Source organism: Callorhinus ursinus, unplaced genomic scaffold (genome assembly GCF_003265705.2).
Source record: "Callorhinus ursinus isolate GAN/ISIS: 27379988/994484 unplaced genomic scaffold, GSC_fseal_2.0 scaffold16, whole genome shotgun sequence".
NCBI classification, from domain to species: Eukaryota; Metazoa; Chordata; class Mammalia; order Carnivora; family Otariidae; genus Callorhinus; species Callorhinus ursinus.
The window spans coordinates 28362167-28375812 of NW_027397078.1; the positions used below are offsets into that span (position 1 = coordinate 28362167).

At 43.5% G+C, this 13646-nt stretch overlaps 1 protein-coding gene across 11 annotated transcripts in view; it reads left to right on the forward strand.

Moving 5' to 3' along the window:
* SH3KBP1 (SH3 domain containing kinase binding protein 1) overlaps window positions 1–13646 on the forward strand; it is a 324202-nt gene that overhangs the window by 188808 nt on the left and 121748 nt on the right. For 8 of the 11 annotated variants that reach the window (XM_073902009.1, XM_073902010.1, XM_073902011.1 and 5 more), the window contains 2 exons: window positions 859–933; window positions 4514–4719. In XM_073902009.1, coding sequence (XP_073758110.1) covers window positions 859–933; window positions 4514–4719 — 281 coding nt within the window. The remainder of the gene's footprint in view (window positions 1–858; window positions 934–4513; window positions 4720–13646) is intronic. The other 3 variants (XM_073902013.1, XM_025857793.2, XM_025857794.2) reach the window with 1 other exon arrangement.

Consider the following 13646-nt stretch of genomic DNA (forward strand, 5'->3'; position numbering starts at 1 on the left):
TCTGTACTTATGATTCCAGAGAAATTTGGCCTTTAGCTATGTGTCCAGTCCTATGCTCTTGATAACCTCTACTTGTAACAACAAAAAAGAGATAATCTGAATTTGACAGTGGGTGAGTCCTATGTCCTCATGCTTAAGTACAGTCTCATGACTGATATGGCAAAAGCTCAATTAAGGTGTTTCAAGAAATAGGGTTTTCTGCTATCTGCAGTGCTAAGCAGAAAACCCCTTACATCTACACGGATGCCACTTGGTTTCAGTCCTCATTGGTGAGCTCCCCCCCACCAGGATATTAGTGCCTTTTCTTGCTGAAAGGTACGAAGGGCAAAATCTTTAAAGAGAATTCTGTGCCTTGTTGAGAATCTTGGGGTCATGGATATCATTTTGTATTATACAGGGCCCTAGGGGTAGAAGAGAAAAGATAATGGGCCTAAATCTATATTATGCATGGGTCATACTCTCCAAAGAGGAGTTTGCCCTGTATAATTGAGTTCATTAAGGAATCCAATTAATTGGATTTCTTCTGGTTAATTGAGGTTTTCCTTTTCTTGAGTTGAAATGCAGAAATGGCTTCCAGGTTTAAATTGGGCGTAATCTACATGCCAGTCATTTGCAGAAGCAAGGCCCTCTTCTGGGTGCTCATTGCCATCATGGTTGCGTGGGGACTTTGGGCTCATTCTGTAACATTCTTAAATTCTGCCTAATGGTCTCTAATTAATTTGCCAATAAAACTCTTACAGCGGATTCATTGAAGGCAAGTTCAGTTAAAGACTCTCCCTCTTCCTTCTTTTGCCATCATTTGCTCCCCCTTCCCCCTCTTGTTTTTCTCTCCCCTTCTCTTCTCTCATTCACTGTCAGGAAAGACTACCTTTGAAGGGACAATTCTGTACCGAGCTGCACCGGGAAAGACGGAGGGCCACAGACGCTATTACAGTGAGTGACCTTAACAGCAGGAGGCAATTGTAAAGTTAACATCCGGGTACTTGTGGTTTTGACACGGCCGCACTTTCCTGAGCTGCTCATGCTTCTGCCAAGTGTCTGTGTGAATTTCTGATGCAAGGACATGGACTTATTTGCCCGAATAAGTGCTGTCTCCTTGGTGTGTGCTACAGGAGCATTCTCATCATCAGCCCTGGCGCTTTCTTGTTTGCTTTGTGCCTCTGCCATGTGTGTGACATGCGTGCATGAACCATGCGTGCAGAGAAGGGACCGGTAGCATTTGTCATGGCATACATATTTGTACCAGTATCTCTGGGCCTCTGGGGTGGTGTAAGATGGCTTCCCATGGAGATGTCAACCTCTCTTGGTTACTGCTTTTCCTGAGAGGCTCATTAGAAACCAATAAACCATTTCTTCATTGTGTGTTCAAAGAAATAAGAATGCGGCATGAAAGCCTATGCCAGAAATGGTGTTCTGCTCTGCTCATTCTGCCAGTCACCGCACGACAGACTTCTTTTGGCAGGACCAACATATAGCCTTTTGTGTTATGAGATAAAGCTGCCAAAAGTTGAGGGGGAAGGACATGAATGAGATTAATGAATGAATTTCATGAAGCCCTTAGAACGGTTCCTGCCGCTGAATGGCAGTATACACGTGAGTTTTAAATTTAAAATCAACAGAAATGGCTCACAGATCTGAATTGATCCATGCTGGAATATTACGGTCAATTACACAAAAGCGTAATTTATAATGTCATTTGGCCCACCGTATAACAGAGAAAACTTGAGGCTTTTTTCTTCTTTTACCTTGAAGGCAAAGCCTCCACCCTGGTGTGCAGGTACACATATGCATCCATCCTACGTACGCAGAAGTGGTGAAAGAGAAGGTGCAGATGTGAAAGCCAGAACCCAGCTTCTCACACCATCTGGGGTGCAGTTCGTTCTTATTTCCGTCCCCCCACAGACGGAGAGCTGGTCTTGCTGTACACGACTTTACTACGCATGCCGTGTGCCGCCTGCACCTCACCATGGGTGTTTGACAGACCAGGACTGGTCTACTCCCTGGTCACCTAGACGAGTCCCCTGGCCACACGTCTGAAGTCATAGCGGTGCCCACCGCTCTGAGCGTTTCCAAACAAGCACACTTCCTGCGCTCAGAGCGCAGTGTACCGGTCACAACCCCTTCACGACCTGGCCCCAGCCCGCAGACGACGCTCTGCGCTGTACTGCCTGTGGGGGTCACTGACACGGGGACAGTTTATAGGAAAGCATGTATGATGGGCACCAGTAGCTAAAAGCTGCAGCACCCAACCGACATGAAATGTCACCTTTCTTTCCCTCCAAAGGGAAGGAACTAGATTCTGAGTTATTTCACCAACCCAGATATTCAGCTCTATGATTTGCATACTGAAAAGTGATAGAAGCAGGCTGCCAGAATGTCTGGAAGAAAAATCTGCCATGGGTTTCCTTCCCAGTCCGTGCTTATGTGGCTGAAAGACTGCCCCCTCTCCCCATGCAATGTGAAGAGCATTTCTCACAGTGATTAATAGAAAGTCATTAAGATGAGCCCGGAAGGCATCAAATCCCCGAAACCAGAAGCTCAGTGAAATCAGAATGGCAGTGGTTGAAGACATCATGGTTCTAATTAATGAGGAATGATAGAAGACTCCTTCAAATTCCTCTCTTTGAAGAATTAAAACAGCCTTGCCCTAATCCACTTGCCTGCTGCCTTCTGTGGCTGCTGGTGGTGGTGATGGGGAGGGCAGGATGGTGAGGGTTTCTTTCCACCAACTCTTTCTTTATTCCACCCTCAAATGGGTCTTTCCAACCCAGAAAAGAATATACAAGCCATTTATCACATAGAAAGAATCCATACGGCAAAATGAGAACATGTTAAAGGGGAAATGACACAATATTTAGACTCCAAAATTATATCTCCAGCAGGGATATTTCTAAAAACAATGAACAAATAAACACACGAATGGATAGCTAATCCAGGGGGGGTTCTTCCTGTTTGCACACTCAAATCCAGTCCTATAAATTGCAGCCGACCCCACGGCTGCAGGCTGCTCCTCATGGCTCTGTCCTCCGTTCTTGCTCACAAATGCTGTTCTTTACTTAATTAAAATGTACAACAGGGATCTTCCTCCTCCCCCCTTCCTTTGTGGCCTATAAATGCCATTTTATTGAAAACAGCAGCAGCAACAAACACAGCCATTGTTTTAATTTTAAGGATTTGATTTTGAAACTTGTTGGCAATTTATAATGACCTTTCGATATTTTATCTGTTTTCATTTAACAGTTCCTTCCTGCCCTGAGACTTCTTTATTTGAATGACTTCGACATTTTATAACATTTTATGTGAGCAATTATTTGGTGTATTGTTCATATGTACTAGGAGCCCACCTTCCCTATAGAGGGATAGCGCACGATTGCCTAATTCAGAATCAAATTTGACGATGTACTTTCATCGAGGGCATTGTTGTCATCAGGGGATATACAGTAAATGTTCAGGAGCTAGTCTACACACCTAGAGGCTTTAGAGACAGATTGAATGGCAAACTAGTATTCCATAAAATATCCTTTGAATCCTGCCCTTCGATGGCATGACTGATGCACTGACTTTCAAAGTAAGAGTGTACACCCAGAAATTAACTAGAAACAAATAGGCTCTTCCTTTTAGGAACATGATTGTGGGCAGAGCTTGGGGAAAAAAGAATCTGGGAGGTAAGTGTCCACGCTGTCTTGCTGATAACTATCTGATGACTTCCAACACATGCCACAGGAAGTCAAAGGAAGGGTGTCATGTCCCCAGTGTTCTTTGGAAAGGGATTCGGCTTTGGGGAAATGATGGCATTGAAGGAGGGGAAGAAGAGCGGTAGGCTCGGGGGAGTCTGGCCTCTGGGAGGGCAGCTTCCTTTCCCTCTTTAACAAGCACAATCATCTTGCCAGGGAAAGCATCTCAATGTCAAGTTTGGTTTAATGCTTTCCTAGAGAAACATGTCTGCGTGCATTTATTCCTTGTGAAGCCATCCAAAGAGATTTAATTCTTTGGCAGTCATAATTTTATGTGGTTTCTTTAATTGCTAATTTGTTTAAATGGCTTTTAGCTTTACAGTTTCCCTTTAGGAAATGTTACTTTCATTGCTAATTGCTAATTGCCATGAGTCATAGAGATTGGAGGTACAGTATGTGATACTGGCCGGGTGGGGAGGTGAGGACAGGGTGGGAAGGGTTGTTATCATGCAGACTGTGGCAAAACAAGTTTGTATCAGAATCAGGCTCCGGCTGAAGAGTGGTGAAATGTCACACTTACAGAGATCTGCTTTGAAATTAGATTTTTTTTTTGAAGAATTTTGACTCACTTCTTAAAATTAAAGGCTGTGGGTGGGGAGATCGAACAAAACTCAGAGCCACCCAAATGCAACATATTCAACACACTAAATGGAAAGCCCCAGTGCAGGTTGTCCTATGCCCGGTAACACTTTTAGAGGTGGTTCCTGGCTGGCTGTGAGGCGCTTCACAGCTATGGCTGATTTCTGAGCTCTTTCTCTCCCCATCCCCACTCTTGACAGGTTTAAGGGAAACCACAGGCTCCGAGAGTGATGGGGGTGACTCGAGCAGTACCAAATCCGAAGGTGCCAACGGGACAGTCGCAACTGCAGCAATCCAGCCGAAGAAAGTTAAGGGAGTGGGCTTTGGAGATATATTCAAAGACAAACCAATAAAACTAAGACCAAGGTCGATTGAAGTAGAGAATGACTTTCTACCGGTGGAGAAGGTATGTTCGACAGTTTCTGTTTTATTTCACCACAGTGTGGAGTACCCAAAAGTCCATCATAGGGCATCTGAGACTTCTTATGCCTCTTCTGGGGTGTCGGCGTCCTCACATGCTAGCTGTTTGCTCTGTCCCCTTTGAGGCTCTCCCTTTGTGTTTCTGGACGGGCTCATGCTCTAGTTTGCATCTTCTCTTCTTACTGACGTCTCTGTGGAATGCGTCTCAGTATGACTTTTCAAATGGACCTGCACTTTTCCATTCCCCTCCACCACCACCCTCCCCCGAAAAGCCCCTCATGCCTGGACCCAGCTAAACACATGACTATGACACTCGTGAGCACAGACTGATCTATCACTTCTCCTTGTCCATTTCTCTAGTGCTTCGTGCCTGGATGTGTTGACTGGTTCTGCAGTAGACCAAAGGGGTTGTGCGGTTTTTTCTGTAGGAGTTAGGTGGGAATGATTTCAGACGGCCGAAAGGAAGTCTCCCGCATGTGTGTATGATGGAGATGGGCCCTGCTGTGACTCCCTGCGTTGTTACCATCAGGAAGCTGGCTGTTTTCTTCTACCTCTCTGGTTCTGGGTTGCGGAGAGGCAGACAGCGTGTTGCTGCTGAGTACGCGGTTGCCACAGCAACACACCCAGAGCCATGGAGCTTGTGGCTGTCGGTGACGTCTACTGTGGTACACTTCTGAGCACCAGAGCTTTGCTTAGGATTTGATAAATACTGTGGAATTTTCCAGATTGTAATAAGCTACACTCGTGCTGTGCTTAAGGAATGTTTGTTAATTCGATTTAGTGCTGAAACTTTTGCTTTGATGTTTGTGCCAGTAGGCTCGGGGGATGGGGCATTGGCAGCATCTCTAACGCAGGTTTATCTGTGGCTTTTAAATGTTTTTCATTTTTCAGGTGAGATGAATTTTTAAAAGTTGCATCACCTTCCACAGCTGTAGAACTTCCAGCCACCTCTTTCCCCCAGCCCCCAGCAACCTTGCCTGGTGTCATCATGCATTAGAATCTGGAAGGGAAACTTTGGGACACTTAATACTCTTAGAGGTGAAAAAGACAGAAAGGGCAGAGACTTAGACATGAAAGACTGTTCCGTTTACATTCTTCTTTCGCTGCAGCTTATCTGAGCCAGCTTTGTTTCTTCCAGTAAGCATTATATGATATTTCTCAAGATCTGAAAGCTATCTAGTTGGTATCCCAGCTTGCGAACTCATTTCTCCTTCACAAGATCACTTTCAGATTCCTATAAATATTTACGAAAGAGCAAGTCCCCATCTTGGGAAGAAACAATGGATGTCGTTTTTCTTCATTTTACTCAACTGGTTGAAATGAACACGACCATTGACTCAGTCAGCAAACAGTTAACTCCTTTTGTTTGCTTTGTGATTCTTGGTTTATTCTTCTCCGCCTAGAAGGACAGTGTGTGTGTGTGTGTGTGTGTGTGTGTGTGTGTGTGAGTGAGTGTGTGTGACTTCTATTATTGCTATGAAGATTCGTTTCAAGCAACAGTAGCAGCGTCACGTCTAATACTCTTGAGTTGGTATCTCAGCACACTTCTCTGAACCCCGGGGCCGCATGCCCCGCTGCCAACTTGCGCATCTCCACTGGAAGATCTTAAATTCTTACTAGCTCACCCAACCCTGAACTCATCGTCATCCCCCTCGAACCACTCTGCCCACAGCCTTCCACATCTCAGGGAAGGCAGTGCCACTCCCCCTCCTACACATCAGGACTAAAGCCTCAGGGTTGTCCCTGACTTCTTCTCTCACAGTCCATGTCCGACCCATCAGGTGACTCCATCAGCTCTGCCTCCGTGAACGCCTGGCACCCACCACCGCTCATCCCCTTCATGGTTCTCCTACTCTCTCGCCATCACTCAGTGGCCTCCTAATAGGGCTTTCTGCTTCTCCCCTTCCCCCTACAGTCTTGTCTCAGCAGTGAAGCCAGGGTGATCCTTTGAAAGCCCAAGTCGGATCATGCCACTCCTCTGCTTGTGTCCCTGCAGAGGCTCCCCTGAGAACCAGAGTGAAAGGCCTGCCCCAGGCCCACAGGCTGAAGTGACTCAACTCCATTACCACGCGGACTTCCTCCCTCTCCTTCTCCCCTTGCTTACTCTGTCCTGCCCCCTTACTTTTCCCTAAACACACCAAGCACTCTCCCACTTGGAGCCCTTTATCACAGTGCTTTCCTCTGGCTGGACACCCTGCTTCCACCTGCCCACTTGGCTGCCTCCCTCTCCCCCCTCCCCCATACTTTGCTCAGACTTCACCTTTTGAGCAAGCCCTGCCCTGGCGCACTCATTCTAAAACCTGCTCCCTTGGCCTAGCCTGCTCGCTTGTGCTGCATTTTTTTGTTTTCCATAGCCTGCAACCTTTTCTAATGTAATATTTATTTTTTATCGTGTTTATTATTTATTTTATTCACTGATATATGCCATGTGCTTGGAACACTGTGCGGCACATAGTAAGTTAGGTGCTCAGTAAGTATTAGATGTATGAATAATATTAAAACTGTGTTAACATAGCACTCTCGAGATTACAGACCTCTATGAAATGAGGGGACTGGGTGGGATAATGTAACAGTTATATAGTTGAAAATATAGTGGCTGTATGGTTTGTTGCGTTTTTGTGAAGCAGAGATTTATTGTATTGGTCTTAGTGACATGACACGTTAACATCATCAGAGTAATGTGTGTGTGTGTGTGTGTGTGTGTGTGTGTGTGCGCGCGCGCGCGCGCGCACGCATGCATCTTGATTCATGATTTGTTGCAGAAGGAAACCATGTATTGGCAGCAGTCTTAACCCGTTCCTCATTGTGAAGCCTCTGGGGAAAACGTAAACTTCCCTGCTTGCTTTACTGGCTGTGGACAATTTTTTTTACAGCATCTAAGGAGGACTCAGAACTATCTCCACTCCCTGTTCTTGGCACTATGGATAGTTGCATAGATTTATGGATCCATTTTATTATTGCGCAACCAGGCATGAGAGCTGAGGAGTGCAATAATGTTTTACTAATGCACAACCTGGTTCTCGTCACTTTTGAGATGGTTTTGTGTCCAGGATTTATGTTTGCAGAAGGAAGTTTCCTTTGAGAATTGAGCACACTGTTTGGATTTTGCGGAAGCACAAACTGGATCTCATGTGACAGCATTTGTTAGGTGAGACCCAGGCAGGTCTTCCGCATAGGCTGGGGCAGTTGGCCTTCTGAGATGGCTGGTTTGATAACTTGGATGAAAAAAAAAAAGGAATCTGGTAATTTTTAACAACTGCAAGCATATTCTGTTTTCCATTCAAGTTGGTAAGTTTTGAGATCCACTTTTGTGGATCAGTCACTAGAAAATTCTGTGCTTGTTTTCCCTATGCTCTAATCTATATCAGCCTAACCAGAGTGACTAAGTGCTGATAATTATACCAGGAGAGATACTACATAACACTACCCGCCCCCAACACTAGGGAAATAGTGAGTAGTCTTGCTTCTCAATTTATTGAGTTATAGGGAAGGACCCTGTTTATGAGTTCTTTTATCACTGTGAATGATTTGTTTAATGCACCATTTAACTGAAATATTTACAGATGAAATTATTTCGTGTCTGGGATTTTGCTTCCAGTAATTTGGAAGATGGAAGAGTGGGTAGGGCACAAAGGAAACAAGATTGGTCATGAGTTGATAATTGTTGAAACTGGATGGTGCATACATATGGGATCAGCACCCTGTACTCTATTTTTATATTTATTGTAAATTTCCCTTGATAAAAGGTTAAAGAAGAAAAAGAAGAACCTTGGGAAAAAAATATAACATTTAAACTAAGCCCAGAAATAAGTATGTGTTATATTAAAATAATGGAAAATATAATATGTCTAAAGATGAACCAAGTTAAATATCATAAGATTAGAAGGGCATGGTACCATTGTCCTAGCTCACTGACCCTGACAAAATCACTAACCTCAATGAGGCCATATGTAAAATGGGAATGCTCTGTATACCTGTCCTATCCCACAAGACTTAAAAAAATGTTATATAACAGAAAATACTTTGAAATTATAAATGTAACTCATTTCAACTAATATTTATTGAGTACTCACTATATGTTCAGCCCTGGGGACACAGTAGTGAATGAGACCGGGTCACTGCCCTCGGGGAGCTGCAGAAAAGTAAACAAGCAATAATAATACAGTGTGGGGAATGCCACAAGTTGAGTTCAGGTTGAGAACACAGTGCTGAGCTGTAGGAGCCCTTGGGCATGGTAGGAAGTGATGAGTTGTGAGGGAGGCGGGAGAATGAGTGTTCATGTACTAGTGTGTGTACCTCCTTCCTACAGGAAGTAATGTCTAGACTTCCTGTAGGAAGTAATGTTTTTAGGCCAACCGGAAGTGATGTTTAGGCTGAGAACCGTGGTGTCCAGTAGACATTCATTAAGCCAAGAAGCACAAAGTTATCAAGGTGAGAAGAGTAGCATGTGTTAATGCCTTGAAGGGAAATTGAAATAGCACGGAGCATGTGTCAGAGGCTTCAGCAGGAAGTGGAAAGATGAGAATAGAGAAGGAGCAGGGCCTAGATCAAGAAGGGCCTGGTGACTTGTTAAAGAGTTTGGACTTGATCTTAAAGGCAGTGAGGAGCTATCAGTGGGGAGCTGTTGTCAGCAAGGGAGTGATATGATCAGGTAGGTGGTTTAGAGAAAGTATTCCAATTTACAGTGGGAGGAGTGGATTACAGAAGACAGGGTGGCTAAAATTGAGGAGAGAGGGGAACAGAAACTTATGTTGGCTCTCCCACTGCCCCTGCAATCTAGGTTCTAAACCAGTTAATGAATAAGATGAGTCAGTAGATGGGGAATCAAAATAATATTTTTGTTCCTTTTTTCAGTATGGATATCCATTTCACCCAGCACTGCTTATTGAAAGCAGTGCACAGCCATTATCACCTTTGTCATAATTTAAGTGGCTATGTATGTGTTAGTCTGTTTCTGGACTCTCTGTTCTATTGGTCTATATTTGTCCTTGAACTTATTCTATACTACCTCAATTACTGTAGCTTTATGGTCAGTCTTGATATCTGGCAATTTAAGTCCTCAATCTTTGTTTCTCTTCTTCGAGATTTCCTGGGCTATTCTTGACCCCTTGTATTTTCATATAAATTTTAGAAGCAGCTTGTCACTCCCCCCACCAAAACAAACAAACAAAAAAACCTTTGGGATTTTGATTGGGATCGCATTGACTCTATAGATAAGTTTGGGAAGAATTGATCACTTTCCAATCCAGGAACATGGTATATTTCTCTATTTATGTAGTTCTTATTTCATTGTGTGAAAATTCCTCAAAGCTGTACACTTAAGATTCGTGCTCCTTTCTCTACCTATGTTATATAGCATTGCTGTTATTGATGAAGGCAAAGTTGAAGGATATAGATGAGTATGAGAGCCAGATTGGCCTGCCAGCTGGTCCCCAGAATTAGACAGACCCACCCACCCAGTCTCAGCAATGTTATACTAAAGCAGACCCATGTGAGATAGAAGGGCCTGCCCCTTGGGGAAGAGCAGGGGCTAATTTCCAAGAGGAGGAAACAGAAGAGTTGAGCTTGAACATGCCTAGTTTATTTTTTTGAAATTCACCTATCGGAGAAGTCATTTCATTCTCCCAGGAGAAAGTGAGCAAGGGGGCAGAGAGTTCCAGGAGTGTCCATTTGCATCCAGAAAGTGTCCATTTGGGCTCCCTTTTACATGGCAAGAAACATCAAGAGAAGAGAAATAGTTTTTCTCTCTGACAATTTTGAGGTGTTGTCATGGATGGTTTGGGAAAATATTTTGAAGGTAGAATGAAGAAATTTGATAGTATGTGGAGGACAAAGGAGAGGGAGGACTTGAAGATGATGCCTTGGGCACCCGGCTTAAGCAGCTGGGTGGTAGTATCATTCCCTGGTTAGAGACCACGGGAGAAGAAAGATATTTGGGGAAGAGAGAGGTCATGGGTTGTCTCAGACTAGCTGGATTTCTTAGGTACTTGTGGGCCCATCAAGTGGAGGCATCCAGCGGGCTGTTGGATAAATAAGTCTGGTGATTGAGAGAGAACTGTAGATGTAGGTTTGAGAGTCATCAGCCTAGAGTTTGGGTTGGAAGACTATAAGCAGAAGGCAACCCAGACAGGACCTTATTCTCATGGATATGGCTGGTACCTTTTATCCTCCACCTGTGGACCCAAGAGGGAATTTCCTCATCAGGCTGCTTCCCTGTGACCCCAGCCTGGCCCCAGTCTTTTTGTAAATTCCTTCCCTTTTCATGAGTCACTCAGATGATCACTCTGGTGAAACACTTAGGGAAGGGAATGGCAAGTATTACACATGGGTGGGTAAATTACAGATACTCAGGGGAGTCCCCAGGACCTAACCTGACATGCCTTTATATAGAATAATCTTGGCTTTTTGACTAACCTGACATGCCTTTATGTAGAATAATCTTGGCTTTTTGACTAACCTGACATGCCTTTATGTAGAATAATCTTGGCTTTTTGATGCCAGCTCATTCCATGCCCAGGCTCTTTACGTTGGTTGTTTACAGGATTCCCTACAAAGAAATTCTCCAAGAAGCTCCTTTCCCATGGTCTTTCTGCCTTAGCTGATTGCCATTTGTGACTTCTGATGTCTCTTTCTTGCAATGATCCTGTGCTCTTCATTTGCTCCCACATCCCACAACCTGACATTGTGTTTGTGACAGTCTCTTCAGCTCTAATCATCTTGGATCTCATTTGTCACCCAAATTAATGCCTTTATAATATCAACATTGTAGCTTTCACTTGTAACAGAGAGTGATAATTAAAATTGTATATAAATGAGCTACTAATCATTTTTTTAATCAGCCAAATTGCAGTAAGAGAAATTTTACTATTTTCGTACATAGGCAGTCTTTTTATCCATTTAGTAAAAATTCATCAAACTGTACACTTAAGTACAATTAAAACATGTAAACATCTAAAGTGATGATCTTCATTCGTTAAAAATGAGAGATTTATGTCTCTAATCTTTGAAGACTAGAAATAAGCTCTCGAGATCTTCAGGAGCTAACGTATCTTCTTTGACTAATGAAACACAACTCGGTCAAAACCTTGTTGTGATTACCTGAGACCTATAATACTGGCTGGCCCTCATTTTGGTTGAAAGATAAGATTATGTGACATCTCTTGAGCGGCTGGAAAATCCGTGGTTTTTAATGAGCAGTTGGTATTAAGATGCCCACTGGTTGCCTGGGTGAATGGTCTGGGATTTTCAGACTTCGTTTTCTGTGTTATCTTTCCCCAAAGTGTCTCTGTTAAGTTTCCTTAACTAGGAGAAGTAAGGACAGGGGTGTTGGTAGGAAAAGGGAACTGGACACAGTATTACAGGATTACTCTTTGACTTGTTAGATATTGTTTACTGTTCTATATGTGCTTGACATATACTTTCAAAAACACTCAGTATTGTAGTATTTTCTAAGAAATGTTTAATTGCAGCCAGAATATCACCAAGGATCGCATTCCTGTAAGGCCTTAAATTTATGTTTTTAGGAGTGTAGTGGTTATTAAGCATGTAGGCCAGATTGCCTGCGTTCACATCCCACCTCTGACTCTTCCTGGGACAGACTACTTAAGCGCACTCAGTGCTTTAGATTCCTCATCTGTAAAATTAGAATACCAGTAGGACATGCTCCATATGGTTGTCACGAGGAGTGAGTAACACAAAAAATGGGTAGAAAAGTGCCTGGCATATAATCATCACTTGATTAATGTTCATAGTTATTATTGCTGCCCTTCTGGTTATTAGAACAGAAGGAGTGCCTGTAAATAGCAGAGCAGTTTCCAGGATCATTTCTTTAACTTTTTCTTTTTTTTTTAATTTTTTAAAAAAGATTTTATTTATTTATTTGAGAGAGAGAGAGTGAGAGCATGAGAGGGGAGTGGGTCAGAGGGAGAAGCAGACTCCCCGCTGAGCAGGGAGCCCGATGGGGAGGGCTCAATCCAGGGGCTCCAGGACTGTGACCTGAGCCAAAGGCAGTCACTCAACCAACTGAGCCACCCAGGCACCCTATCTTTAACTTTTTCTTAAGGAAAATTTCAAACTCAGAGAAGTAGAATTGAATTGTGCTATGTCTGGATAGCTGTTTGTTTGACATCACCAAGTCTTAAATATTAGCCATTAGAAAGTAAGTGTCATGATTTTGGACCTTGCCATCATATTCCTGTTTATAACTCCTTGAAAACCTTTGTTAAACTGTAGTGGGCCCTCAATAAATATTTGTGGACTGGATACACGAATATAATGTTTTGTCCTAATCCAAATGAAATTATGAAGGAAGACCCATTATGTTTGGGGTCTGCTTGTGGTCTGGCTACAGAGTCACTCTCTCATTTTTTTATTAATTGGCTCATTCATTCACTTACTGAAGCTTTATTGAACGCCTTTTATGGATCTGCAGCGGCAGCTCTGGAAATTTCTAGATAAATGAGCTCAGGAGTGGCAGTCCATTTGTAAAGGAGTCAGCTAGGTGGCATGTCTGGATTCTGTATTAGCATGATACATGCATATTTTTTACCTGGCAGGATATTTGTTTGGGATGAGGTGGATCTGGTGTAGTTAACTGGAATGGAGTTAACACCTCCTCCCCTGCATCGTGCCTTGAATGAGCTGTCACATGTAGGCCTCTCATTTAGTGCTTTGCATTATGTATGCGTGGGAGAAAAGTGGGTAGGTATAAAAGTCATTATGTTGCAGGGGAAAAGGACTAGCAGAGGTATGTCCAAAGCATGAAAGAGAATAGGGGAAGGAGCTTTTACCTCTCCTGGAGATCCAGAAGGAAGGGATGGGGTATCAAGCAAAGTCAGACTGGAGCAAAGTATTAAAAGATAAATGGGCTTTCGTGGTGCTGGTAGCATGTGCACGGACAAAGAGAGAGCATGG